Genomic DNA, 27,664 nt, shown 5'->3' with positions numbered 1-27,664 from the left:
ATAGGATACAAAGCCATACGTGTAGTGTAAGCCCAATGTAAAGGCTATATATACATACATACATACTTAGGTACCTTTATTTAAAATTATGGAGAAGATAGCAAAGAAAGGCACCAAAGCGAAAATGGTTTTTCCTACAAGGGACACTAATTACAGTTTAACCAGGCAATAAACACAAGCATATTTAAAGCAAAGAGTAACGGCAGAGCTGGACTTTCCCAGGATTGGGAAAGAGAAGGCTCAGGGCATGCAACCCAGCCAGGAGGAGCAGGGTGAGAAGGGCAGATGGGCACTTCACTCGGTCATCTGGTAAGCCACAACCTGTGTTCTCAAGAAGCTCGTTGGATTAACATAAACCTGTTTGCCTGTTTATTTAAAACTGTCCAGGGGCGCCTGGGTGGCTCAGTTGGTTAAGCCTCTGCCTTCAGCTTGGGTCATGGTCCCAGGATGGATCAAGCCCTATGTCCGGCTCCCTGCTCAGCAGGCGAGTCCGTTTCTCCCTCTCCCTCTGCCCCTGCTCATGTGCTCGCACTCTCTCTCTCTCTCTCTCTCTCTCAGATAAATAAAATCCTTTTTAAAAAATAAATAAAATTGTCCCATACAAGAGGCAAGACCCAGATTTGATCATGACATTCACTGGCTTGTAACTGTTCATCAAAACAGTGATAAGATTATTTAGGCCCGGTGGGGCGCCTGGGTGGCTCAGTGGGTTAAGCCGCTGCCTTCGGCTCAGGTCATGATCTCGGGGTCCTGGGATCGAGTCCCGCATCGGGCTCTCTGCTCAGCAGGGAGCCTGCTTCCCTCTCTCTCTCTGCCTGCCTCTCTGTCTACTTGTGATCTCTGTCTGTCAAATAAATAAATAAAAATCTTTAAAAAAAAAAAAAAAAGATTATTTAGGCCCGGTGTAGGGGGGCGGTGCTAGGATTGAGCCCCAGGAGTCACAGCAGCAGGATTGCTTGGAGGGCAGTGGGAGGGAGAGCCCGAAAAGAGGCTTGAGTTGAGGTGGTTTGTGCAGGAATCCAGGTGTAAGTTGCTGATGCTGGAGGGCTCGGGCACTGGGGTGTTGGAGAATGGAAAGAAGCTTTTTGAAGAAAAGAAGTGGCAGGACTTGATGGCTGGAGGGTGGGGGCTGCAGGCAAAGGAGGCACAGCTGCTTCAGCTCCGTGCCAGGCACTGTGCTTTGTGCGCGTGATACTAAAGATTCCTGTATTTTGAGTTTGGGGAACTTGAGTGATAATCCTGACAAAAATATGATTAAAGGGGCGCCTGGGTGGCTCAGTTGTTAAGCGTCTGCCTTCATCTCAGGTTATGATTCCAGGGTCCTAGGATTGAGCCCTGCCTCAGGCTCCATGCTCGGCGGGAAGTCTGCTTCTCGCTCTCCCTCTGCCCCTGCTTGTGTTCCCTCTCTCCCTGTGTCTCTGTCAAATAAATAAATAAAATCTTTTAAAAAATAGGATTAAAAACTGTTCAGAAGAGAAATCCAGTTTGCAAGGGGCACTATTGAGAAGATGTCTTCTTTGGAAGTCATCCTTACAGAGAGCTTACTTTGTCCAGAATCTGCTAGACTTCCTTATGCAGGTCATCTGGGTCAGTGCTCACAACAGGCTCAGGAAGGAGATTCTGTCATTACCCCATCATACAGATGAGGAAGCGAGGCACACAGAAGTGAAGCCCTTGCCCCATGGGGGGTAAAACAGGGATTTAACCCCAATTGCACCTGAGTCTGGAATCTTCCCACCTTAACACACTGAGACATCCACGAACTATCAGCATGTTATTTTTTTTTTCCTTTGATTGTTTTGGAGGAAAGATTTAACCCCAATTGCACCTGAGTCTGGAATCTTCCCACCATAACACACTGAGACATCCATGAACTATCAGCATGTTATTTTTTTCCCTTTAATTGTTTTGGAGGAAGGTACAGAGGTAGGTCAGGGTCACTCAAGCTCAGCACTATTGACATTTGGAGTTGTGTAATTCTTGTTTTGGGGTTTGTTCTGTGCACTGTGGGACATTCCACGAGCAGCATTCCTGACTTCTACCTACTAGATGCCGTAGTGATCCTCCCCTCTTCTGCCCGCTGACAATCAAAAAATGACTGGGTTAAGGGGAGGCAGAGAGTGTTCTCATGCAGAACAGGGTCCTGGCGATGTCCCTGGGATTGGCCAGTTGTCTGTCAAGCTATCAGAAGTAAAGGAAGCCGCTGTGCTCGTCCTCAGGCAGCACGCCAGCTGAGAGTGCCCACAGATCGCAGGGAAGCATGAAGACTGAACAGCTGCTCTGTACTCTTCTTACAGGTCACGATCAAAGTGCCTCAGAAGAACTCCTGAAGAACTGTGCCGACTCCCTCATCCAGCAGCGGAGGTCAAGGACGTCAGCAGCAAAATCAAGAAGAATGACTAAAAGTCTCGAAAGAAATTTTCTCACAAAATCTCTTGATCAAGAAAGTCTCAGAACTTGATTGCTAGATGGGAGTGGGTGTGGGGCAAAGAGTACGGGAAAGCTTTTTACATGCCAGCAGTACTGCTAGTTTCAGGCTGGTTTTTCAAAACTAGATTCAAGTGTCTTATCCTGTCCATTGGAGAGTCTGTAACTTGCGTCAATGGGGAACAAAAAGCCATTGTTTATACTTGTACTAACAAGCTGGGTAACAGCTAGTACTTTCCTCTCTATTCTGGACTAAAATTCATTAAAAACAATGCTGCTCTTCACTTTTTGGTTAAGTCTTTGTGCATCTCAGTAACCCATGGAAATACCAACACACAGGGATGTTGTCCCCTCTGTGTGTGTGTCACACTGTATATATGCTACTGCCCCTCCCCTCCTATGGGGAAATAGCTTTTGTTTCCTCTCTCCATCCTGTCTACCTGTGGCCGGCCCTGTGCTAGGCCCCTAGGGAAATCACCAAAACAGGACTCCCAGGCCCTGCCCTCAGAGAGAGGGGCAGTCAACCAGGAAAGACACATTTCACATCCAATGTCTGTTGTCCTTTTTTTTTTTAAAGATTTTATTTATTTATTTGACAGATCACAAGTAGGCAGAGAGGCAGGCAGAGAGAGAGGGAAGCAGGCTCCCCACTGAGCAGAGAGCCCGATGAGGGGCTGGATCCCAGGACGCTGAGATCATGACCTGAGCCGAAGGCAGAGGCTTAACCCACTGAGCCACCCAGGCACCCCTGTTGTCCTTGTTTTAAGTTGAAAAACTTGGGTCAAAGTAAAATGAGACAGGTTCGTGCTGATAAAGTTCATGAGATTAATTTGGAAGCCAGATGTCTGTTTATCCATCTTAAGTGAGGCCTGTATTCCTATAACCAGACCTCGCAAATCTCCTGTCCAGAACACTGCCCTACTTCAGTTAAGGGACCTGTAATTAGGATTATTAGTAAACGAGGAATCTGAAGATTCCTTGGTGAGTAATGGACTCGGCAAAAAGCTGTATAGCTGTAGTTTGTCAAGGCTGTGATCATGTGTGGGTCACAGATTAACAATGTGAGGAAAAGTCTGATCTCTCCTAAAGAAAACCTGCCTTCTGTATCATTTTGCAGACAGTGTCCAGGTGTGGCGCACACTGCCTGACTCCCGGCTTCACTCAGGCCAAGCCACATCTTCGTCAACAATCCCTATTCCACTAAAAATTAATCTGACTTATTTGAATCGTGCTTCATAATTTTTGTCATAAGCATATACCTGTATCACTTTTTTTTCTTTAAATCGACTCTTATTTAGATAAAAAATGAAGGACCTTATTGCCATACATAAAAAACTGCATTCAACTGCCATAAGTAGAAGGCATCATTAAAAAAGAAGAAAGCAAAACAATGTGACTACATTTAAAATAAGAAAATACAAATAACCGTAATCACTTAGATTATGTATATATTCACACACACACACACACACACAAATAAATATACTCCTTCCACAGTAGTTCATACCTGAAATCAGTGTGCCACAATGAGGAGCCTAGGATTTGATGACCAGTGGGCAGAAACATTCCCCTTCTTCTTACTTCAGGATGAGATGGGGTTCACTGCCAAGAAAATGATTCTGTATTTTAGCTTTGATGCTAACCAGCAACAACAGTGTCAGGACACATGAAGCTAGCAAAGCTTTGAACCAGCCCCTGTTCTCCCATCCTGCAGTTGCCTCCCAGGCTGAGGGTGGCCCACTGTAGCTGGGATGGGGTGGTCAGCTGAACCTGGAACAGCTGTCAGGGTACACATACCCACCCCCCCGGGGTGGGTGGCGGGAGGGGGGCCACAGGGAGCGGCAGTATACATAGGAACATAAAAGGAAGAGGGTATTCTGAGAGTGTGAAAGGGAGATGCTTGGCTCAAGCTGGCCAGCTGGAGGGAAAGATCACAAATTCCCTTCACACTTAACCTTCATCCACTGTAAACATTTCTTGGGAGGTTACTGAGTGCTAGGTACTGGCGATGCAAGAATGAATCAGCCACATTTACACCTCGAGAAGCACAGAATCTGGTAAGCCTAGTCAGACTCTCCAACGAGATGATTATAGTTAACTATCTGCCTTCAGCTCAGGTCATGATCCTGGAGTTCTGGGATGGAGCCCCGAGTTGGGTTCCCTGCTCACTGGGGAGCCTGCTTCTCCCTTTCCCTCTGCTGCTTCCCCTGCCTGTGCTCGCTCACCTTCTCTCTCTGTCAAATAAATAAATAAAATCTTGAAAGAGAAAAAAGAGGTGATTAGAACAGAATACAGGAGCCGGGCGCAATGTAAGGCCAAGAAGGGCCCCTGCTGACTGCAGGCTCAGAGGGAAGCTCCCTAGAGGGCACTCAACGCTGTCTTTTGTTTATTTTCCAGGTTTCTTGCCAGAAGTTCAGTTCCTGAAGGCTTGAGCCTGGGTTATTTCCCTATGACTTGTGCCCCTTATGTAAGCAGGAGTACCACCCCTATCTGCTTAGTATTCACCCTAAGCTAGACTTAGGGTGAAAGGCATGTGAAAGCGATGTAGGACACAAAGGCAGAAGGAAATGTAGATAAAATTAAATACCTTCTAACATGCTGCCTGACAAATACTTGAGGAGGCGGGCGCAGTATAATGTTCTTCCAGCAAACTCCCAACTGTCTTAATGTGAATGCTTTACTTGAGGGAAGCTCTACCTTAGCTTGACAATGCAAGACTTTCTGGATGCTCTGAGTCTTCTTCAGCATATGAAATCCTTCTGGAACTTTCCTTAGCTTTACTTTTCCCAACCCCAAAGTATATAATCAGTTGCCCTTCACTATCCCGGTGGCAGCTCTTTCTGCCCAAGGGTCCTGTCCCTGTGCTTTAATAAAATCACCTTTTTTGCACCAAAGACCTCTTAAGAATTCTTTCTTAGCCATCAGCTCTGGACCCCAACCACACACTCCAAAAACTACATCAAAAGTCTGCTTTTCACAAGTTAAGAACATGACTCATGAACGAATATAAAATAAGATAGGTCAGACCTTTACTTATTAATTAGTGAGGGAACTGTAAACGCCTATTCAGCCGGAGCGGCCCACCCCGGTGGAACTGCCATTTTGTTGTAAAACTTAAACGGACTCTGCCCCCCCCCAGGGGAACTTACTTAAAAACGAGTCCGGGAAACCAGTCCCAGGTAACAAAGCCCAAATACAAGGGTGGGTCAGGCCAGGTGAAGATATCCGATCAGTGGGGGGACGCATACTGTCTCCCCAGTTACCAAGGAGTGTGCCCCCCCCCCTTTGGGCACCTTTTGGGCGCCAACTCTGACCAAGGTGGATAGGCTGGTTCAAATGTCTACTAGGGTAAATTGTAATTCAGTTGGTCACCTAGCATGACTGTGCAGCTTTCTCTGTGTGTTACAATTTCACTGGCCACCTGTGTGTGGCCAGGCCCAACCACATGGCCTTTGCTCTATAAAAGTTAGCCTGTGAAACAGAGAGAGGTTGCCCTCTCTGTAAGGGGTGGCCCCGACCAGTCTGTTTGACAGTTAGTTTGATTCTCGATGCTTGGCATGAAATAAAGCTTTGCTTGACCTTCGCTTTTTATCAGTCTCGCTCCTTTGACCATGGACCCAACAACATACATCTAAAGGGTCTCACGAGAAGGTTTTATTACTGGTAATGAATAAACTTTTCCCCAGACAATAGCTAGCCCCTCAAGGTCCTAGAAACCTTGCTTCCAAATTTCCTAGAGACCCTCAAGGTCCTAGAAACCTTGCTTCCAAAATTCCTAAGGCAAAAGTTCTTAGACTTACATCATCCCTAATCCCCTCCCCTATTTACAAGTATATAATAGACCGCTCCACACATCCTCAGGGCAGCAGCTCTTCCTGCCCATGGGTCCTGTCCACGTGCTTTAATAAACCACCATTTTGTACCAAAGATGTCTCAAGAATTCTTTCTTGGTCATCGGCTCCGGACCTCACCCCACCGAACCTCACCTAGGTTCTAGAACTTCATCAAGGAGCCTTGAGTTGGGGATCTCCTTGCAGCAACACTTTCACAAAGAATGCTGGGTTTATTTTTTCCCATTCATTCATCTCTTCCTTGTTCTAGTAAGTCTTCAGTAACACATCTCCTAGGCCAGGTTCCGTGCTAGGCTCTGCTTCTGCAGTGAGCAAGCTGGGCACATGACTTACCCTCACCGTGTAATTCAGCCATGGCGATAATGAAACAAGTGAGTGCATCAAGTGAAGCATCACAATGGAATGACAGACAACCCCAGATTGTGGGTTTATACTGTGTGGGGCTTACATCACCCTTCATGGACTAAATACTTAATGTTTGGTTTTAGTGCTTAGAAGGAATAATGTATTAGGAATGATGAAAGGAAAGCACCCATCCTGACTAAGGTGATAGGCTAATTCAAATAGCTACTGATGAAGTTCTAGAACCTAGGTGAGGTTTGGTGGGCTGAGGTCCGGAGCCGATGACCAAGAAAGAATTCTTGAGACATCTTTGGTGCAAAATGATGGTTTATTAAAGCACGGGGACAGGACCCATGGGCAGGAAGAGCAGCTGCCCCAGGTTGTGAGGGATGGCAGGTTCTGTACCCTGCGGTTGGGGGAAGGAGAGGGGAAGGGAGGTTTCAATGGAGCTTTCATATGCTAAAGAGGGCCTACAAGGTGCCGGGATACTGGAGGCCTTGCGGCTTGATCAATGTTGCCTTTTGGTAAGCCACGCACATTTCTGCTATCAAGCATCTTTGCTAGTGAGATTTGGGTTTAGAAGAAATTTAACTTTATTTAGGGCTTGAGGAACTGAGTTATCTGCCTCTGGAAATTGTGCTATTGATAAGGTCACTTCTTTGTAGATCTCTAGGACATTTGTAAACCAAGGGAGACTCCTGTCTTGTAGGATTGTGATCTCTGCAAGTTAACGATTTGTTTCTCGTTTATGGCAGTCAGGGGTGCCTGAGGAATGTCACATTACCGAGGGGAGCGGGTGGAGAAGGGGTGCAAGGTGCCAGCTTTCGCTTTGTCTTCAGCCAGCCTCCTGCTCCATCAGCTACTATGGGGTGAACTGTAGTACAATTGGCCACCCGTGTGTGACCTAGCATGACTGTGCAGCTTTTTCTGTGTGTTGCAATCTCATTGGCCACCGGCGTGTGGTCAGGCTCAACCACACAGCCTTTGCTCTATAAAAGTTAGTCTGTGAGGCAGGGAGGGGTCGCCCTCTCTGTAAGAGGCGTGGCCCCCGGCTGGCAGGTTTGATTCTCTATGCTTGGCGTAAAATAAAGCTTTGCTTGACCTTCGCTTTGTATCAGTCTCGCTCTTTTAATCACGGACCCATTACTGGGGGACACAACATTGGGGACCCAACAGAGCCAAGCATGGGGCTCTGCGCTCTGTAGGGAGCCTGCTTCCCCCATCCCCGCCTGCCTCTGTCTCTGTCAAATAAATTTTAAAAAGTTAAAAAAAGAAAAAAAGCCTTCTTGTCAATAACTTAACTTCCAGAAGGAAATGTAGATAAGATTAAATGCTTTTGGGGCACCTGGGTAGCTCAGGCGGTTAAGGGTCTGCCTTGGGCTCAGGTCATGATCCCAGGGTCTTGGGATTGAGCTCTGTGCTTGGTGGGGAGCCTGCTTCTCCCTCTCCTGCCGCTCTCCCTGCTTGTCCATGCTTTCTTGGTGACAATAAATAAAATCTTTTAAAAATTAAATGCCCTTATAATCTGCAGTCTGTTGACAAATCCTTGATGGAGGCAGAATATAATATTCCTCCAGGAAGCTCACAACTGTCTTAATGTTAATGCCTTGCTGGAGGGAAAAACAACCTTAACTTGACAATGGTGATGCCTCCAGTGTCTTGTAAATCCTCTTAAGCATCTGGAAGTTCTTTTGAAAATCTCCCTTTTCCTTACCTCCCTCAATTCCAAAGTACAGAATCAGTCACTCCTCACAATCCTGGGGCAGCAGCTCTTTCGGTCCAGGGGTCCTGTCCCGGTGCTTTAAGAAAACCCCATTTTGCTTCAAAGAATTCTTTCTTGATTGTTGTCTCTGGACCTCACCCCGCCAAATCTTACCTAGATTCCAAAACTAAATCATATAATGTTGAGACTTAGACATCCTAGACACTTACTAATCTCCTCATGTTTTCAGGGACAGGAACCAATCAGGTCCCCTAAGTAGCTGTCTGACGAAAAACAAAGGTCTCAGGTTATGAACAACTTAATCTCTCTGGGTATTTGTATATGGGTCAGTCACAGGAGTATTGGGTGTAAAGCTGCTGTTTCTGCCTTTGGTCTTGCTGAGTATCCAAGAGGAAATGCTTGGCTTCTGGTTGAATAAAGGACACCAGGAACTTTCCTGGTAACCTGGAGAACTGGCTTGGCCAGGCAGGTTTTTTTTTTTTAATTTAAGTGTCAGCGCCACCTCGTGGGCATTAGGTACAACTACAGCGCCATCTTCTCCAAGAGCTGACACACCTACTTGGTGGGGTCTTTCGAAGACCGTGTTAGGACACAGTGTACGCTAGTTACGTCTGGCAGGCAATGCAATGAGGGAATCAAGAGGCCAGGGTCACGTACCCCAAATAACTGAACAGAGAGACTCCTGCAAAATCTTATACACGAATGTTCACAGCAGTACTACTGGCAGTAGCCAAAGGGTGGAAAACAATCCAAATGTCTATCACCAGATAAAGGGATAAACAGAATGTGGCCTATTCACATAATGGAATATGTTCAACCATGAAAAGAGATGGAAGCACTGACACATGATGCAACATGGATGAACCGCAAAGATATGAGGCTGAGAGAAAGAAGCCAGACACAGAAGGCCACATAGTGTAGAATTCCATGTATATGAAAAGTCCAGAATAGACAAGTCCATAGAGGTGGAGAGTAGACTGGTGGTTACAAAGGCTGGAGGTTGGGGAGTGACTACTTAATGGGTGTGGGGTTTCCTTTGGGATGATGAAAATGTTCTGGAACTGTAATGTTTAAAAACCTAGTTGCATATCACTGTGAATGTAACAAATGACAAAGAATTGTTTACCTTAAATGGCCAATGTTATGTTATGAATTTCCCCTCGAATAAAAAAAAATAAAGCAGCCAGAGTCACAGAGCTATCTGGGGTAACTCCAACAAGCTGCGTAATCCCTATGGTCACTTCCAGCTCTCATTCAGCAATTTTGTGAAGGATAAAAGGGGACTGGTATTTATTGATATTGATTCATACTGATTTTATTAACCTTTTTTCAAAAGGAAATACACACGGTAAGAAAAAAATCAGTGAAATATAAATCTGGCTCCCAATCTTGTGGCCCCAAGAAGAAATATTTAAGGGGTACCTACTAAGTGCCAGATGATGCTGCTACCGCTGGTCTGGGGACTGCACTTAAGAGGGACCAGAACTTCCTTCAGAAAGATTGGTGTTTGCTTCCTTTTTTCTTTTTTCCTTACTTTCTTTCCTTTTCTTTTTCTGTCTTTCTTTTCTTTTTTTTTTTTTTTTTTTAAGATTTTACTTATTTATTTTACAGAGAAGGAGGGAGAGAACAAGCAGGGGGAGCAGCAGAAGGAGAGGGAGAGGGAGAAGACTCCTCTCTTTAATCCCATTGCCAGGGTGGCAGAAAGGATGTCACTTCTGTACATTATCTGGTGATGGTAGATGATGACGATGATGATGATGGTGGTGATAAAAATGGAGAGTCTGACAGTTTATTTTTAAGCTACATCGAAGTGTCATATGCCTGTATATTTGAGTAACCACTGTGTCTTGTTTCTCAGCTGGAAATCACAACTGTCAAGTGAGGTATTACAATTCTTTAGGAAGTGTGACTTTTTCAAATCCACTTTTCCATTTGGGCTTCAAAAGGCTACCAAGTGAAGCTGTTGTTTAATAAGTACAGAATTGCAGTTTTGTGGGATGAGAAAGCTGTGGAGACTGAGTATACACCAATGTGAATATACTTAGATCCCCTCAACTATACACTTAGAAATGGTTATGATGGTAAATTTTACCTTATATGTTTTTGCTTTTGTTTTTTTATCACAGTCAGTAGCAAGGCTAACAAGTGAGACACATGAAAAGCTGTCCCAGGAAAGCGATGGTGTTTCTGTGGCTCCCAAAGGAGAGACCTGGGCCATTGGCACACGGTGAGGGAAGCCAGCGGCAAAAAAGGCTGTGTGCGAGATGATTCAGACAGGGTCAAGGGAAGTGTTCCAAAGCTGAGGAAATGCAGGATGGGATTGCTAAGGTTCCTTCCAACTCTGAGAAGATGAAGGACTGGAGCCAAGTCAAGTTCAGCAAATGCTTAAATTTTCCGTTCACAGACTGTAAGATCTTATTATGATATATGTGGAGAACAGAAGTTTAGGTGAAAAAACAAACACCACCACCACCAGCATGTGCTCTCCCGCTATGGGAGAACATAACGTAGTTCGACCTCTCCAGTGAATCCACTGCTAAAAATGTATCCAAGAAAACAACTGGACAAGTGTGAAAAGCATGTCACTGCTATTTCTACTAGCAGAAAAATCAAACAACTTAAACGCCCACTAAAAAAAAAAAACAACAGTGGCCATTTGATGGCATTTAGAGGGACGAGGTGCCACTCTAAGCAAAAGGGAGATGTTTGGAGAAGGCTGTGGGACAAGAAGTGCAGTAAGCCGGGAATACTGTTCCTTTCTGCTTCTCTCCACAGCCTTCTCCTTTTTCCGCAGAAGGGCTTTCACCACTTCAATATCATGGGACAGACAATGACTGCCTCAGCCTGGACACCATGACCTCTGACTGGCTTAATGTTTAAGTCTCAATTGCCAGGAGCTTCCTTTTGGCCCAGCTTGGGTCAGATGCCCATTCCTGAGCCAGTCAGCTGTGGCTGGAGGATGGGTTCATATGGCACTCGCTTGTAGTTAGGCCCATCACCTAGGCAGGGGCTGTTGAGTGACGGGCACCATGGAGGTGTCTACACTCGCTCACCAGAACCACCTAGGACCACGTAGAAGCAACTGCATCACCAGGCAGCTTCGAAGCAATGCAGAACCCCAGGTTCCACTCCCACACCTAGGAATCATTTTAACAAGGCCCTCAGTGGTTGGTATGTCTATTGAAGTTTGACAGACACTGGTTTATCATAAGAACGGAAGGTTGGCTCCCCTTTGTTTCCTTCCTTCCTCCCATCTTTCCTTCCCTCCCTCCCTCCCTCCATCCCTTACTTGAACAATTTTATTGCTGTATATCATACAAACCATACAATTCAACTATTTAAAGCACATCATTCAAATTTTTAGTACGTTCATATCATCACAGCCAACTGTAGAACATTTTCATCGTCCAAAAAAGAAACCCATACTCCTTGGCTTTCATCTTCCAACTGCCCCCCCTTCCCATTCCCCCAATTCCCCTCCTCCCTGGCAATCACTAATTTACTTTGTGTCTAGAGATCTGCCTGTCGTGGACATTTCATATAAGTAGAGTCATACAGTATGTGACCTCTTCTGTCTGGCTTCCTTCACTTAGTGGAATGTTTTCAAGATTCATGCACAGTGTAGCGTGCATCAGCACTTCTTGCCTTTGTATGGCCCAATACTATTTCAGCATAGGGACAGGTCACATTTTGTCTGTCCATTTATCTTCTGTTTTCACTTTTTGGCTATTATGAATCACGCTGCTAGGAACATTCATGCACAAGTGTTTGGGTGGACATATTTTCATTTCTCTTGGGTTAGACTTCCATTTTTGTAGGGGGAAAAAAAAATCACATAACAAACTCCGATGTGACTGGGCCTGCTGGGCAGCTTCTGGTATCACCCAGTGTTAATCTTGAAACAGGACTCAGAACTGTGTAGATCTGCTCCAAATCAAATATATGCCTGAAAGCAAAACTTACTTAAGCTTTTTGGAGGAACAAGATTGAAGTGACACGTCACATGGGGTTCAAACTCTCAGTCCAGTCCTTTCCTACCCCGATACGCATCCTCTCCCTTTCCCCTAGCCCAGGGGTTTCCTTTTCTCTTGTTCTTCACTCTCCATGGCCCCTCCTCTTCCTCTCTCCCAGCATTCCCCTGACTCATCCTTTTCCACCACACAGCGAACCAGCTGGGCACACTTTGCTCCCCCTCACTCACCTCCAAACTTGTTCAGCAAATCAAGGACCTCTCCTGGAGAATAGTGGTAACCGGTAAATCAACCACCTGCCACAAATAATTGTACTTCCTGCTGGTCTGCACATCCCTGACTATCTCACGATAAACACACATTTACAAGTGCATATAAAAACATCAGAAGTGGGGCGCCTGGGTGGCTCAGTGGGTTAAGCCGCTGCCTTCGGCTCAGGTCATGATCTCAGGGTCCTGGGATCGAGTCCCGCATCGCGCTCCCTGCTGAGCAGGGAGCCTGCTTCCCTCTCTCTCTCTGCCTGCTTCTCTGTCTACTTGTGATCTCTGTCAAATAAATAAAATCTTTAAAAAACAAAACAAAACAAAACAAAACACATCAGAAGTATAGAAAACTGTGTGTGTGTCAATAATAAAACTTTTATACAATCCTTCATTGTTACTTATGAGAAGCATTGCCTTTATATCGAACGCTTACTGCTTTTCACTTTTTCTACTATGAGCATCTTTCATTTCAGTGCATATAATAGGCCTCTTGTCCAATGGCTACCCTGTTATTTAATGCGTGTTTATAAGCTATTGAACAAGCCCCTACTAATGGATATTCAGGTAATATTACTTTTATAACCAGCAAACACAATAGGGAGAATATTATTTCGAAAAATCACAGTTAAAAAAAGGAAGACACCACCACAACGGAAAACCAGTGTTCCAGTCGGTTTCTCCTGCTGATTTCCAGTTTATTACTGGAACTTTCAAGTCACCTGGAGAAAGAGCCCCCCTGGGGTGTGATGATTAGTGTGCCTCTGGGCACGTTATTTCTGTAAAATTGAGCAAAGCATTTCTGTTCTGACTGATGATGAGCTTTCACCAGGCTCTAACTGCTCGGAGGGACTGTACGACTTGTCCAAGCTGGAATAGAACTTGACTGCACTAGAGCACCAGCTATCCTTGGATCTGATAACCCCACAACTCTTGAGCACGGAGTCCTGGAGCTTCTCCTTCATTTGACTTGCCCTGGCAAACATGCTGCTGGTCCCTTCACTCTCACTACAATGTCTTAAATCATCAGTGCTAGTCCCCAACCCATGTCTTCTCTGGAATGGTACTCAACTCACTTCCTTCAGGACCTGGTATGTCCTCCAGCCCTAAGCGCACTTTGTACTTAGCCCAGACTTGCGCGTGTTGCCTATATTATCTTTTACTTGATCTGCTTCCTTCATTTTTTTTTTTTTTTGAAGAATTTATCTATTTATTTGACACAGAGAGAGAGAGCACAAGTAGGCAGAGAGGCAGGCAGAGGGAGAGGGAGAAGCCGGCTTCCCGCCAAGCAGGGAGCCTGATGTAGGGCTCAATCCCAGGACCCGGGGATCATGACCTGAGCCGAAGGCAGCTGCTTAACAGACTAAGCCACCCAGGCACCCCCTGTTTCCTTCTTTAAACCCTGAATTCTCTGATGGTAGAGACCAACTTGTATCCCTAGAGTAGGTGCTCAGTGAATGTGTGTTACAATGCCTGAAGTGATATACTACAAAACTGAACTGGGGTGCCACTCAAGGCCTGCATTATTCTGAACTCAGGAACATGGGCCTGGGACATGGAGGCGTGGAAGATGGCCTCTCAAGGTTGAAGACAGTGGCTAAGGGAGCACTGGAACCCTGCGAGGCAAAGAATGGGTCATAAATTAGCAGCATTGACATCACCTGGGTACTTGTGAGAAATACAGACTCTCAGGCCCCAGCTCAGGCAGAGTGAACCCAAGCGTGCATTTGAATAAGATCCCCGTGGTATCTGTCTGCACCTTAAGGTTTTGGAAGTACTATGCTAGAAGGGGTATTGCTAGGCCTTCAGACCAACTAATTTATTCTTGTCTTGAGTAGGTGGGAAGACTTCTGGGCAAGGTGCAGTAAGGAGCACATTGCAGTAACCCTTGCCTCAGCTACATTGATGGTGGCTTGGGTTGGAAAATGGGGCTATGGCACCAGAATCAGGTCTGTTCTCGGTTCCAGGATGAGCTGCCACTTAACAGCTGGGTGATCCAGCCCATTGCTGGGCACACAGTAGGTTGTCAATAAATATTTTTGGATCAATTACTGAAGATTGGTTAAGCCTAGTTAACCTCGATTAGTTTTATTTCCTCATCTATAAAACAGGGATGACGATTTCCTCATCTATAAAACAGGGATGACGACAGTCATCTGTCTGTCTGCGCCCACCTCCCAGGGCTGCTAGGAGGTTAAATAAGATAAGGTAGGTGAAGATTATCTTAGAGGTGTTAGTTCCTACCACAGAATAAAGCTTGGGTTTCTGCAGAGTTTCTGGAAAGGAGGTAATTTGTGTTTCCACAAAAGCCAGCTGCCATTACAGGTGCTATGCTAGGGGCAGGTAAATGCCAACCTGGTTTCAGAGAAGGGCAGCAGGAAAGAATTAACAAAGGCTGCCTCTGGTAGTGAGTTCATCGATTTCCACTGTTTGCATAAACTGCTATACTGTTCAACTTTTTTTTTTTTTTTTTAAGATTTTACTTATTTGACAGAGAGAGCGAGAGAGTACAAGCAGAGGGAGCTGCAGAGAGAGAGAGAGGGAGAAGCAGGCTCCCTGCTTCCGAACATGGGGCTTGAGCCCAGGACCCTGGGATCACGACCTGAGTTGAAGGTAGATGTTTAACCAACTGAACCTCACAGGCACCACTATACTTGTTCAGCTCTTAAAAACTGATGACATACACAATGCTTCTGAAACTGGAAAAGAAACTCCAACTAGAGGGAAAACATAGGGGGGGGAAGGGAGAAAGGCTATATGGTTTTCAACTGCTTCCTTATCTCAAATCCTCAAAGACCCCACTTGGAATGAGAGCTATACCAAGCCACCAAAGGAAAAGAAAGTGAACATACTTCCCTGGCAATTACTCAAGCAGATTATCCAATAAGTGACTGACTAAACATGTCAGACTCACAAGTTCACCACCCTTGTTCCAAGCACTTAGAAAATTCATCTAGTAGCCTGGGTCTGTTAATACTTTAACTGGCCTTTTAACTGTGTTATGAAATAATTCAGTTTAAAAAGGAAAGATCAGGGCACCTGGGTGGCTCAGTGGGTTAAGCCGCTGCCTTCGGCTCAGGTCGTGATCTCGGGGTCCTGGGATCGAGTCCCGCATCGGGCTCTCTGCTCGGCAGGGAGCCTGCTTCTCTCTCTCTCTCTTTCTCTGCCTGCCTCTCTGTCTACTTGTGATCTCTCTCTGTCAAATCAATAAATAAAATCTTTAAAAAAAATAAAATAAAAAGGAAAGATCCTTTTGAGAATAATGGGGCTAATTGTCATATTGGTTTTTTTAATTAAGGTCAAATTCACAGAACATAAAATCGACCACTATTTTAAACTGTACAATTCAGTGGCACTCAGCACATTCTCAATGCTGTACAACCACACCTCTATCTAATTTCAAAACATTTTCATCACCGTAAAAGGGAATTCTGTATCAATGAAATGGTTACTCCCAATTCCCTTCTCCACCCAGGCCTTGGCAACCACTGGTCTGGTTTTTGTCTCTATGGGTTTGTCTGTTCTGGAAATGTCATATGAATGAAATCATACAATATGTGACCTTTTGTTCTGGCTTCTCTTGTTCTGCATCATGTCTTTGAGGTTTAGTAGCAGGAATCCGTGCTTCTTTCCTTTTTATGACTGAATAATATTCCATCATATGGATATACCACATTTTGTTAATCTGCTCACGTGTTGAAAGACATCTGGGATGTTTCCATCTCCAGCCGTTGTGAATGGTGCTGCTATGAACATTTGTTTACAAGTATTTGCTTGAATCCTTATTTTTGGTTCTTTGGGGTATATATCTAGGATAGAATTGCTGGAGCATATGGGAATTCTCTGGTTAGCTCTCAGAGGAGCTGCCGAACTGTTTCCCACAGCTGTAAATCATCTTATACACTAACCAGTATAAAACGTATGAAAGTTTATGAGGGTTCCACGTTCCTCATATCCTCACCAACCCTTACCTACCAGGGTCACTCTTCTGAAACTGATGAGGGGGCACTTGTGCATCAGAGAAAATGACATGTGGTGTCATTTGGCTGCAGGTTCTCATCCACCCACCCTTACATTTCACTCATTGAGCCCCTACAAATACTTCTTTACCCCCAGGGGGTTTGCTCTTAGGAAGTCACCGCTCCCCACTGGGAGCTCGTGCCCTGGGATAACCTAGGCATGACCCTTGCCACTGCCTTCCCCTGCATCCTCCACATCCAGTCCATCACCAACTCCTGCCGAATCCATGTGCAAAATACATCTCAGATCTGTTCACTTCTCCGAGGTCTGCTGCTATCGTCTCAGTCCAGGTCACTGTGACCTCTCACCTGCATGCCTCTTCTTTTTAACCACCTGTATCAGTTATCTATTGCTACAGAACAGATGACTACAAATGTGGCAGCTTAAAACCCACAATGCTTTTTTCTTTAGTAATCTCTACACCCAGTACGGGGCTTCGACTCATAACCTCACAACGATCAAGGTGTTGGCTGGGGCTGCCATCATCCTATGGCTCAAACGGTGGAGGATCAACTTCCCAGATCACTTACATGGCTCTTGGTGGGGCTCAGGGCCTTGTGGGCTGCTGGCTGGAGACAAGTTCTTTGCCATGTGAACTTCTCTATAAGGCAGCCCACAACATGGCAGCTGACTTCCTTCAGAGCTAATGAGCAAAAAAGCAAGAGGGAGCCCAAGACAGACATCACAGTGTGTTTGTAAACTAGTCCTAGAAGGGATATTCCACCACTTTGCTATATTCTGTTAATTAAAAGCAAATCACCGAGTCCAGGCCACCTTCAAGTGGGGCGGGGGGGGGGGCGGTCTACACAAAGGTATCACCAGGCACCATCCTAGAGGCTACCCTCTCTACAACCTGTCCTCTGGGAGCCAGTGATTCATGTCTTTTGCATATGCAAAAAATGAAAAATCTCCCTCTGAAGGGCCTCAAAAGCCTCATCCCACTATAGCATCAGCAGGAAGTCCAGAATCTCAAAAATAAATCAAGTCTAGGTGTAAATTAATCCCTTAAGTATAGTTCCTTAAGTACATTCAATCTTTTTTTTCAATTTTTTCAATCTGTAGATTTTTTCAATCTGTAGACTTATGAAAATAAGGAGGCAAATTATTTGTCTCCCCAGCATACTACAGTGGGACCAGCCTAGGACAACAGTGATGGACATTCTTCTGAGAGGCCCAAAGGAGTCACTGGCCCACAGTAAATCTGAAATCCAGCTGGGCAAATGTTGGCAACTCCCTCAGGAGTTCTCAGAGCCTGAGAATGATTATCCATGCCTCTTGGCTCCATTCTGAGTCATCCTATTTCATAAAAAGTAGCACATATGTGCAGCTGAGCACCTCAGTTGGCTTCCTGCCAGAATCCTGGAGGTCTGAAGGCCTCTTTTCAGCCTGTGCTGTCTCTTTCTCCTTCAGTCCAAGAGTCCAAATATGACTCTTTCAAGAACTCCTGGGCTTCCTGGAACCTTAATGGGTGTTCACACCATTAAACTAAAGCCACACCCACAAATCTCCCTGAACAAAGTCCTCCTCTACCTTCAGTTTCTGCCGTGACTGCTGCGGAACAATGACCTCAAGCATCCTAGAGGCCTTATGTTTGACAGGATCTGGGAGAAGCACCCTGAGTGTCTCTAGAGGACCTTTTCCATGACTGAACAGGCTTCTGAGGTACCACCTTTGTCTGAAGTCTTCACAAACTATTATATAGTCACACCTTCTACTTTACCTTTAGGCCATGTTATGGTCCCCACCAAATTCATATGTTGATGCTCCAACCCCTACTGTGATGTTATTTGGAGGTAGGGCCTTTGGGTCATCATTACATCATTACATTTGGAGGAGGTCATGAGGATGATGGGATTAGTGTCCTTACAAGAAAAGGAAGAGACTCGAGATGGCTTTCTCTCCACCATGTGAGGGACACATCAAGAAGGTGGTCATCTGCAAGCCAGGAACAGGGTCTTGCCAGGAGTCAAATCTGCCCACATCTTGATCTTGGACTTCCCAGCCTCCAGAACTGTAAGGAATAAATGTCCATTTTTAAGATGCTCAGTCTATGGTATTTTGTTACAGTAGCCCAAGCTGATGAAGACAGATTTTGGTACTGAGTAGTGAGGGTGTTGCTGTGACAAATACCTAAAAATGTGGAAGTGACTTTAGAACTGGGTAATGGGGAGAGGCTGGAAGAGTCAAGAGGTGCATGCTAGAAATGTGGATGGGTAAGTCCATTTTGGTAAGGCCTTAGAGGAAAATGGGAAGCATGTTGTTGGACAATGGAGAAAGGGTAATCCTTATTGCAAAATGGCAAAGAACTTGGTTGAACTGTGTCCTAGTGCTTTTGAAGGCAGAACTTGAGAGCAATGAAACTGGATACTCAACAGAGATTTATTTCTAAGACGTGTTTGAAGGGCAGCTTGATTCTTCCTCCTACTAATAAAATGTGAAAGGAAAGAGATGAGCCTAAGAAAGAATTGTTAAACCAAAAGGAACTAGAACCTAAAGATTTAGAAAATCCTCAGCCTGTCCACATTCCAAAAAATTAGAAATTGTGTTTGAAAGAGAACACCGAAAGATGTGATTGGACCATCACATGACAGACACTATCATGAGTAGAGATAATACATTATACATCTAAACTTGTTAGTAGAGGGTGCTTGGGTGGCTCAGTGGATTAAGCCTCTGCCTTCAGCTCAGGTCATGATCCCAGGGTCCTGGGATCGAGGCCCGCATCAGGCTCTCTGCTCCCCAGGGAGCCTGCTTCCCCCTCTCTCTCTGCCTGCCCCTCTGCCTACTTGTGATCTCTGTCAAATAAATAAATAAAGTATTTAAACTTGTTAGTAGAGACTAACATGATTGAGATTATAGGAGCAGAAACAATGCTTGTTTGAACTGAAGGGAACCAAGACAGGAAGATATGAAGGAAGGCTTCTGGACTTCTTAGATTCTACAAAACAGGGCAACAAAGTTAAGTGGCTGTGAATGTGCACTATTCTTCAAGAAAAGAGAAAGATGATCCCAAAGGCAATTCAGAATCATCAGGGCCAATGCCTTGGTTTTGATAGGCCAGAGAGGATTCATCTGAGGCCTGGGGGCAGGACTGGGCCACCTAGCAGAGCCATGTGAGTGGGACCTTGTCTAGCAAAGCTGCAGGGGTAGGACTGCAACCCCAATGGGTCCAGAGGGCAGAATCTCAAACCAGAGAGGATTCTCTAGCCTTAAAATAAAAATCTAATGGTATTTGCCTTACTAGGTTTTGGACTTGCTTGGCACCCATCACCCCTTTCCTTCTTCTGATTTCTCCCTTTTGGAATGGGAATGGCTAGCCTGCACATGTCTTACCACTGTATTTTGGAAGCATGTAACTTATCTGATTTCACAGAGGAATTTTGTTTCAAGATGAATTACACCTACAGTGTCACCCACATGTGATTTAGATGATATTTAGGTTCTTTGGACAGTGGAGCTGAGGTAGGAGAGTTAAGTTTTGAGCCTGTTGAAATAGAATGAATGTATTTTGGGTGCAAGGACATGAATTTTGGGGGCCAGGTATTTTCTAACAGCAGCCCTAAGACAGACACATTTCCTTGCAGTAATCTGGGTTTGATCCTTGCTTGAAAGTCACTGCTAAATTTTAGCACTGGCTGTCATCTAGAGAGACTAAAATCTCAAAACTGTAAAGTCTTGGTTCCTTCCTGTTTAATAAAAACCAGGCAGTACCTTCTGCTTAGAAACCGCCTTATTAGATCACCCACTTCATTGGGAACATTCTCGCTTTCCACATAATGGCGGAAGACACGGTTTCTAAACCTTGTGTTACTTCATATCCAGGATCCCCTTTCCTCCAGTTTTCAGTAACACGTTCCTTACTTTCTTTGAGCCCTCACTGACAGTATCTTCAATGTCCAGATTTTTAAAAATTATTTTATTTATTTGAGAGAGCACGCGGGGTGAGGGGCAGACGGAGAAGAAAGCTCTCCACTGAGCAGGGAGCTGGATGCAGGGCTCCATCCCAGAACTCTGGGATCATGACCCAAGCCAAAGGCAGATACTTAACTGATTGAGGCACTCAGGTGCCCCCAAAGCCTATATTTCTAATAAGTTTCTTCAAGATAGGCTTTCTTTAATGCACTCCTAAAAATCATTCCAGCCTCTGTTCACTGCCTGGTTCTTTCTGTTTTTAAAAGACTTTATTTGAGAGAGGGAAAGAGAGATCACAAGTAGGCAGAGAGGCAGGCAGAGGTGGGGGGGAGCAGGCTCTCTGCTGAGCAGAGAGCCCGATGTGGGTCTTGATCCCAGGACCCTGAGACCATGACCTGAGCTGAAGGCAGAGGCTTAACCCACTGAGCCACCCAGGCGCCCCATCACTGCCTGGTTCTAAGCCACTCCCACATTTTAGGTAGTTGTTATGGCAGCATCCCACTTCCAGGCACCAAAATCTGTATTAGTTATTTGTGCTGCATGACAAATTACTCCCAAATTCGATGTCCTAAAAACAACATTTGTTATCTCAGTTTCTGTGGGTCAGGAATTTGGGCACAATTTAGCTGGGCGCTTCCTCCTGGCACAGAAGGCTGTAATCACCTCAAGGCTCAACTGGGGGACGATCCATTCTAAGGTCATTTATGTGGTCTTTGGCAGGTCTCAGGTTCTCATTGTCAGTTGGCAAGAGACAGTAGTTCCTTGACATGTGGGCCCCTCTACTAGGCAACTATAGTGGGCTGATTAGTATCCTCCCCTCCAAATTTATGTCCACATGGAACCTCAGAATGTGACCTTATTTAGAAACAGCATCTTTGCAGATGTAATTAAGACAAAATCATACTGGATTAGGGCAGGCCCTAAATGCAATGATAGTGTTTTCATAAGAGGCCACAGAGAAGGAGGCCATGTGAAGACAGACAGAGACTGGAGTAATGCACTCCTGTTGCCCAAGGAATGCTGAGGACTGCTGCAAGCCACCAGAAGCTTAAAGAGGTAAGGAAGGATTCTCCCCTAGAGACTTCATAGGGAGCACAGCTCTGCTAACACATAGAATTCAGACTTTTGGCTTCCAGAACAGTGAGAAAATAAAATTCCTGTTATTTTAAATCACCCAGTTTATGGTAATTTATTATGGCAGCCCCCAGGAAACTAATAAAGAACCTCACATTTGAGCTGGCTTCTTTCAGAGCAAATGAGGAAGAGAGTAAAAGAGGGTGCCCAAGATGGAAGATAAAGTTTTTCTGTAATGTAATCTGGGACAGGACATCTCATCCTTAGAATCAAGTCCCCAGGGCGCCAGGGTGTCTCAGTTGGTTAAGTGACTGCCTTCAGCTTGGGTCGTGATTCTGGAGTGCCGGGATCGAGTCCCACGTCTGGCTCCTGGGTCCATGGGGAGTTTGCTTCTCCCTTTCACCTTCTCCCCTCTCATGCTCTCTCTCTTTAAAACAAACAAACATAAAAACTTAAAAAAAAAAAAAAGAGCAGTATGATCTCTTAAAAAAAAAAAAGAAGAAGAAGAAGAAGAAGAAGCAGCAAGTCCCCAGATTAGCCCATAAGCAGGGTGAGGGGATTACACAAGATCATGAATACCTAGAGGTGGGCATCATTGATGGCTACATTAGAAGTTGCCTACCACAGCCACCTCCCCAGCAAAAATGGAGGAAACTTCTTCCTCTGGGCTCTGCCTTCTCCATTCACTGATTCCTTTAGCAAATATGTATTAAACACCTGCAATGGATTAAGTTTTGAGGATGTGGTCAATAGTACAGGTAAGATTCTTTCTCTTTTTTTTTTTTTTAAGATTTTATTTATTTATTTGACAGAGAGAGAGAGATCACAAGTAGAGACGCAGGCAGAGAGAGAGAGGGGGAAGCAGGCTCCCCGCTGAGCAGAGAGCGTGATACGGGGCTTGATCCCAGGACCCCGAGACCACGACCTGAGCTGAAGGCAGAGGCTTCAACCCACTAAGCCACCCAGGTGCCCCAAGATTCTTTCTCTTGAGATCATTTACAGCTTAGTTGGGGAAAGAACACTAAAGAATAACAAACAAACACATAAATAAAAACTGTGGTAAGTACAAGAAAGTAAGTTATGAGACAACAAGAAAATCTGACTTAGATTGGGGATAAGAATTAGACATGTCTTTCTGATAAAAAAATCTTGTTTTTTTAGATTTTATTTTTATTTATTTGAGGGACAGACAGTGTGAACTAGAGGGAGAGAGAATCTCAATCAGACTCTGCACTGAGCCCAAAGCCTAACACGGGGTTCCATCGCATGACCCTGAGATCATGACCTGAACTGAAACCGACTGAGCCACCCTCGTGCCCCTAAAACGGTATTTGGAATGTGGTTGAAGAACATGTAGAGTAACAGTCAATGAGTTGAGTTGCCACACTCAGTGTATGAGCTCTTCATCTCTGCATTTCTATATGTAACACAGTGCCTGACACAGCGAGGCACCTGATAAATTATTATGGAAGCAACAAATGAATAAATCCCAGCACCTTTTATTTCCTATTTGAATAATGTCAATTCATCTAGAAATTTCCTCCCAAAGTTCGCTGCTGGACCACTGCTCTTATTTATATTAGACAGCACAGGCAAAGCTGCTATTACAAAAAGACTCAACTACATAAAAGATCCAAACAATAAAGGTTTATTTTTTCCCCATATAACAGTCCTGGGTGGATATATAAGTCAATGAAGCAGAGATTCTCCTCTACTCAGCAATCTTCCATCTTGAAGCCTTGCCTTCTCCAGAACCTTCTCATCATCGTCTAGCTGGCAGAGTAAGTAAGAGCACCTGTTGACAAATTTTCTGGACCCAGCCCGACAACGGTGCACATCTCTCCTGTTCACTTTTCATTGGGGAGAGCACAGCACTGGTTGCTACTTAAGGGGGGCTGAGAAACGCACTGTAGGCGTATGGCCAACAAAGAGGACAACGACATCCGCACCACAATATATATCCAATTACTTGAGTTATCCTCTGCTATATCACACAAAATCCTCAAATTATCCACGACAGAAAAAGACTGTGGATTCCCCACCTTCACCAGCACCATCATCCTTCCAGTTGCTGAAGCCAGACTCAGGATAAGTTACTCTTGTTTCATTTCTTATTCTTACCTTCCAAATCGAATCCTTCAGGAAATACTGTCAACTGTATCCCAAAACATACATAAATCCGTCTACCCCATCTTTGCTGCCGCTGCCTGAGTTCAAGCATCAAAATAATCTCTCATCTGGATTATGCCAATAGCCTCTTAACAGCTCTCCATGTCTCCACTCTTGCTTGCCCATATTTCTCTATCTAGCAGAATGATCTTTCAAAACATAACTAACTTCGACCGCATCACTCTTTGGTTAAAGACCTTCCAGTCATAGAATAAAATCTAAAGTCATTACCATGACCCTAGGGTGTATGATACAGCCCCTGCCCACTTCTCCAACCTCATTCTTTGTCATTTTCTCCTTCCACTTGCTCTGCTCCAGCTACGGTGAACATTCTGCTGGTCCTTGCACATATTCAGCTTATTTGCACTTTAAGATTTTTTGCACCTGCTGTTCCACCCGCCCAGAAATCTCCTCCTCAGATTTCCAACGGTCAGCTCCTTTTCGTTTCTCAGGGGTCTCAGCTTAAATGTTACCTCCTAGGAACCCTTCCCTGATCATCAACTAGGAAAAGTCCCCACATCCAGTTATCCTCTTACCTCAGCATCCTGTTCACTTTCTTCTTAGTATCTACAAACTCTGTCTCCCTCTGTTTATTTGCTGCTTAGCTTTCCTGAAAGTAAGATCCACGGAGGAGGTACCGACTCTTGTTTCTGTTGTTTCCCAAGTGCTGGGCAGGGCTGCTACAGGGTGGTGCTCAGTACGTAACTGAACGAATTAAGACCCACCAAGAGGCGATCTGCCAACAGCTCGTACAAGGTCCTGGGACAGGTAGTTGGTGTAGTGGAAGGGGCACAAACGTGGGTTCCAATTCGGACTTGACCACTTCTCAGCTACGTAACCTGTAAACGCGGGGATAGAACCTGGTGTGGGAAGAGAGCCTCACGTAAAATTAGCCCTCCGAACATATAACTATGACTACTATTATTATACACAGTTCTGTTCTCTTACCGCTGGACCCGTCCAGGACCTCCGTTTCCTCTTCATCCGGAGTTGAAACATCCCGCCCCGGCTCCTCCGCGAAGGCTGTTTCTGGCGGAACGAACCTCTTTCCCCGCCCGGGAAAGGAAACCAGGAGCGCGAACGCCACTCCAGTCAGGGTGCGTTCTCCAGTGGCTCCGCCCCCGTCTTACGCCATTAGCGCGACGCCAGCGCTGCGGAGGGCCCCGGGGCCTGTCTTGAGTATGGCGCAGCTTGAGGGGGCCCTGGCAGACGCCTGCAAATCAACCTCGTGATTTGGGGGCGCTCGGAAACCCCCGCGGACGGCGGCGAGCAGCACGTGCAGCCGTGGGTGAAAGGAGTCGGGCGGCAGGACGGGCGGCCCATAGCTCAGGCGGGACACAGAGCCGGCAGGCGGGCGGCCGGCCGGCAGGGCTGCCCGGCGCGGGTGTCCCGGCGATGTGTGGCGCTGAAGCGGCATCGGGAGCAGCAGCGGCGGCGGCGGCGGCGGCGGCCTCGGCTTCGGCTTCGCAGCGGTGCCGGCGGCGGAGACGGAGGCGCAGGTTCCTCATTAGGACCTGGCGAGCCCAGGCCTAATCGGCGGCCCCGCGAGGCCTCTGCATCGCGCCCCGGACGGGGACCCTCCCCGCCTCGCCCTGCCCCGGGAGCTTGCCTCCCCGGCCGGGGATGAAGCCGGGAGGCGGCCGCGCGGGGCCCAGCACAAAGGCTTGTCCCCGGGGGCCGCCGCCGCCAGCCTAGAGCCGCCCACCGAAGCGGAACCGGCGCCGGGGCCCTCATCCCCGCCGGTCCCTGGGGGCGGCTGCTGCCCGTCTCCCCGAGGCCCAGGGGCCCGAACGCCGAGCCCCGTGCTCCCTCGGCTACGGTGGGACCGGGCAGCTGCGCAGTCTCCGCCGCTCCCGGCCGTAGAGGCCCCACGGAGCATGTCCGAGGAGAGCGACATGGAGAAAGCCATCAAGGTAAGGGGGAGATGCCCCCTTCCTCCCCGCTTTGTCCCTGTGGCATTCCTCTCGGCTCAGCCTCAGAAAGCGGAGAGAACTTGGAGTGAGAGATGCCAGCGACTCCGGGTTTCTGTCTTTCCAGATTCCGTGGACTGCGTTTTACAGCCCTGGGGCGAATGGTTTGTGTATATGTAGGGAGGGATGTCCGACTCCCTCTGACTTCCCTGATTAAAGTAGGGATGTGATTTGTACTCATCTAAATCGCAAGGTGAGTGGAGTGGAGATACTTGTTAGGAGTGGGAAGGAGAGGGCCCTACTACTCCACTTTCGATCACTCTCCAAGTGCCGCCAGTATTTGTTTCCGGATGATCTACAACAGTATTTGGAGAGTTGGACTTTACCCATCGCTCTCCATTTGTTTGAAACCAGCCTCCTCAAAACCTGCAGTTTCAGACGGGGTGGCTCGCCTTCTTACAAAAATCTGTCTTTTGGCACATACTGTTTTTACTTTTGCGTATGTTCCCTCACCTTTTCCTTTTTCCTCTCCTCCTAGGGAGCATTTAATTTATTGAGGAAGAGCTCATGGTGTTCTGTGACTTACTGCTCTGTTAACAACCACAACAAAGCAAATATGTGTGTTCTAAAATGACCCAAATAAAGTAAAAGTTTTTAAAAATGTGCTTTTTACTCTTTTTTTTAATAGGCAAACTTTGAGGTATTAATAGTCAGAAAGTCATCTAGCTGTCGCTAGGAAATTAGAATCTTGTGTAAATTGAGCCCGAAGTTCAATATGTATCATTTACTTATTTTGCAGTATTAAATAAGTGTATTTAAGAATTTCATTTTCCCTTGAAGGACAGGTATCCATTGGCAACTTAGGGTTATTTTCCCCCTTCAATACACAGTTAAAAAGCCACACTTGTAATAAGTTTTTGTATAGCAAAGCTTATAGAAGTCATCTGTCTTTCCAAAGAAACTTCACTTTTTAAAGAAGGCATGGAAATATACACATACACATTAAGGAAGATCAAATCTTAAATAATAGAAATAAACGTTCTAAAAGACTGCATTTTTTTCTTTTGGTTTGGATTTTATTTGTACAGTGTCCTGAATTGTTACCTAAAGTTATATGATTGGGTTGTGACTCAAAACATATATGGCAGATTTTTAAATTCAGGTATTGTCTGTTTTTTTGCCAAGTGCTGTCTTAGGCACTGGTGGTGCAAAGCCACACTCCCAGATGGCCCTGCTGTCATGGAGCTTATATTCTAGATGGTGGAGTTAGGTAATAAACATTGCCAGGTGCTTATAATTATGAGAAGGGTGGGGGGTATTACTTTAGGAAGAGTAATCAGGGAAGGCCTCTCTGAGGAGGTCACATTTGTGTAGAGGTCTGAAGGGAACGAGGAAGCAATCCTCCACTGTCTCAGGGAAGAGTATGACAGGCATTAGGAACAGCAGATACAAAGGCTCTGAGGTAGGTATAAGTCTTGCCTGATCCAGGAACAGCAAAGTGAATGCAGTGGGGTCAGTGATTATGTTTTAGGGAGATGATGGAAAGCTAGAGAACATAGGGGCTTGTAGACCATTGTAGGGACTTTGGCTTCAACCTTGAGTACAGAGGAACACTAGGAAATTTTGAACAGAAGAGGGACACAGTTGTAATGGATAAATATATAAATGGGGAGGCAATGTTATATAGTGGTTACCACTGTTTCTCTAGGTAAACTCATGGGTTAAAATCTCAGCCTTGCCATTCATTAGCTGTGTCCTCGAGTAAGTCACTTCACTTCTCTGTCCCTTAGTTTCCCCACTCATAGAAAGGAGATAAAACACTCCACGGCTCATAGGGTTTTTGAGTATTTAATGAACAAATATATCTAAATGTGCTTACAATAATCCCTAACATTTAGTAGGAACTTAATGAATGTTAGCTCATAGCAACTAAAGAGTATTTTAAGAAAGTCTTGATTTCTTCACTTGGTCACTATTGCCCAGTCTGACTTTCTTAAATTTTTTT

General features: G+C 45.6%; 3 protein-coding genes and 1 long non-coding RNA gene across 6 annotated transcripts in view; 2 read left to right on the top strand and 2 right to left on the bottom strand.

The window, feature by feature from the left end:
- ALDH2 (aldehyde dehydrogenase 2 family member) overlaps positions 1-2,400 on the top strand; it is a 34,002-nt gene extending 31,602 nt beyond the window's left edge. The window contains exon 13 of the mRNA XM_032876256.1: positions 2,298-2,400. Coding sequence (XP_032732147.1) covers positions 2,298-2,330 — 33 coding nt within the window. The 3' untranslated portion in view covers positions 2,331-2,400. The remainder of the gene's footprint in view (positions 1-2,297) is intronic.
- A 20,812-nt stretch (positions 2,401-23,212) lies between these two features.
- On the bottom strand, positions 23,213-24,743 carry LOC116878615. The gene is made up of 2 exons (XR_004384858.1): positions 24,698-24,743; positions 23,213-24,588 (listed from the first exon to the last, which is right to left on the bottom strand). It is a non-coding gene; the product is annotated as an uncharacterized LOC116878615 (long non-coding RNA).
- Positions 24,744-25,230: 487 nt separating this feature from the next.
- On the bottom strand, positions 25,231-25,928 carry LOC116878613 (putative uncharacterized protein encoded by MAPKAPK5-AS1). The gene has a single exon (XM_032876269.1). It carries the CDS (start codon positions 25,656-25,658, stop codon positions 25,257-25,259), a length of 402 nt encoding a protein of 133 aa, XP_032732160.1. The 5' UTR covers positions 25,659-25,928; the 3' UTR covers positions 25,231-25,256.
- MAPKAPK5 (MAPK activated protein kinase 5) overlaps positions 25,560-27,664 on the top strand; it is a 36,315-nt gene continuing 34,210 nt past the window's right edge. For 2 of the 3 annotated variants that reach the window (XM_032876258.1, XM_032876257.1), the window contains exon 1: positions 25,560-25,662. In XM_032876258.1, coding sequence (XP_032732149.1) covers positions 25,627-25,662 — 36 coding nt within the window. In that variant the 5' untranslated portion in view covers positions 25,560-25,626. The remainder of the gene's footprint in view (positions 25,663-27,664) is intronic. The other variant, XM_032876259.1, reaches the window with a different exon arrangement.

This window comes from Lontra canadensis, unplaced genomic scaffold (genome assembly GCF_010015895.1).
Source record: "Lontra canadensis isolate GAN:19392208 unplaced genomic scaffold, GSC_riverotter_1.0 scaffold58, whole genome shotgun sequence".
Lineage (NCBI taxonomy): Eukaryota > Metazoa > Chordata > Mammalia > Carnivora > Mustelidae > Lontra > Lontra canadensis.
Note: the sequence above shows the minus strand (reverse complement) of the source record. Positions and strands in the feature narration are given on the sequence as shown.

Excerpts from the sequence above, each read along its gene's own strand:
- LOC116878613 (XM_032876269.1), bottom strand. The coding sequence starts at position 25,658 with ATGGCTTTCTCCATGTCGCTCTCCTCGGACATGCTCCGTGGGGCCTCT.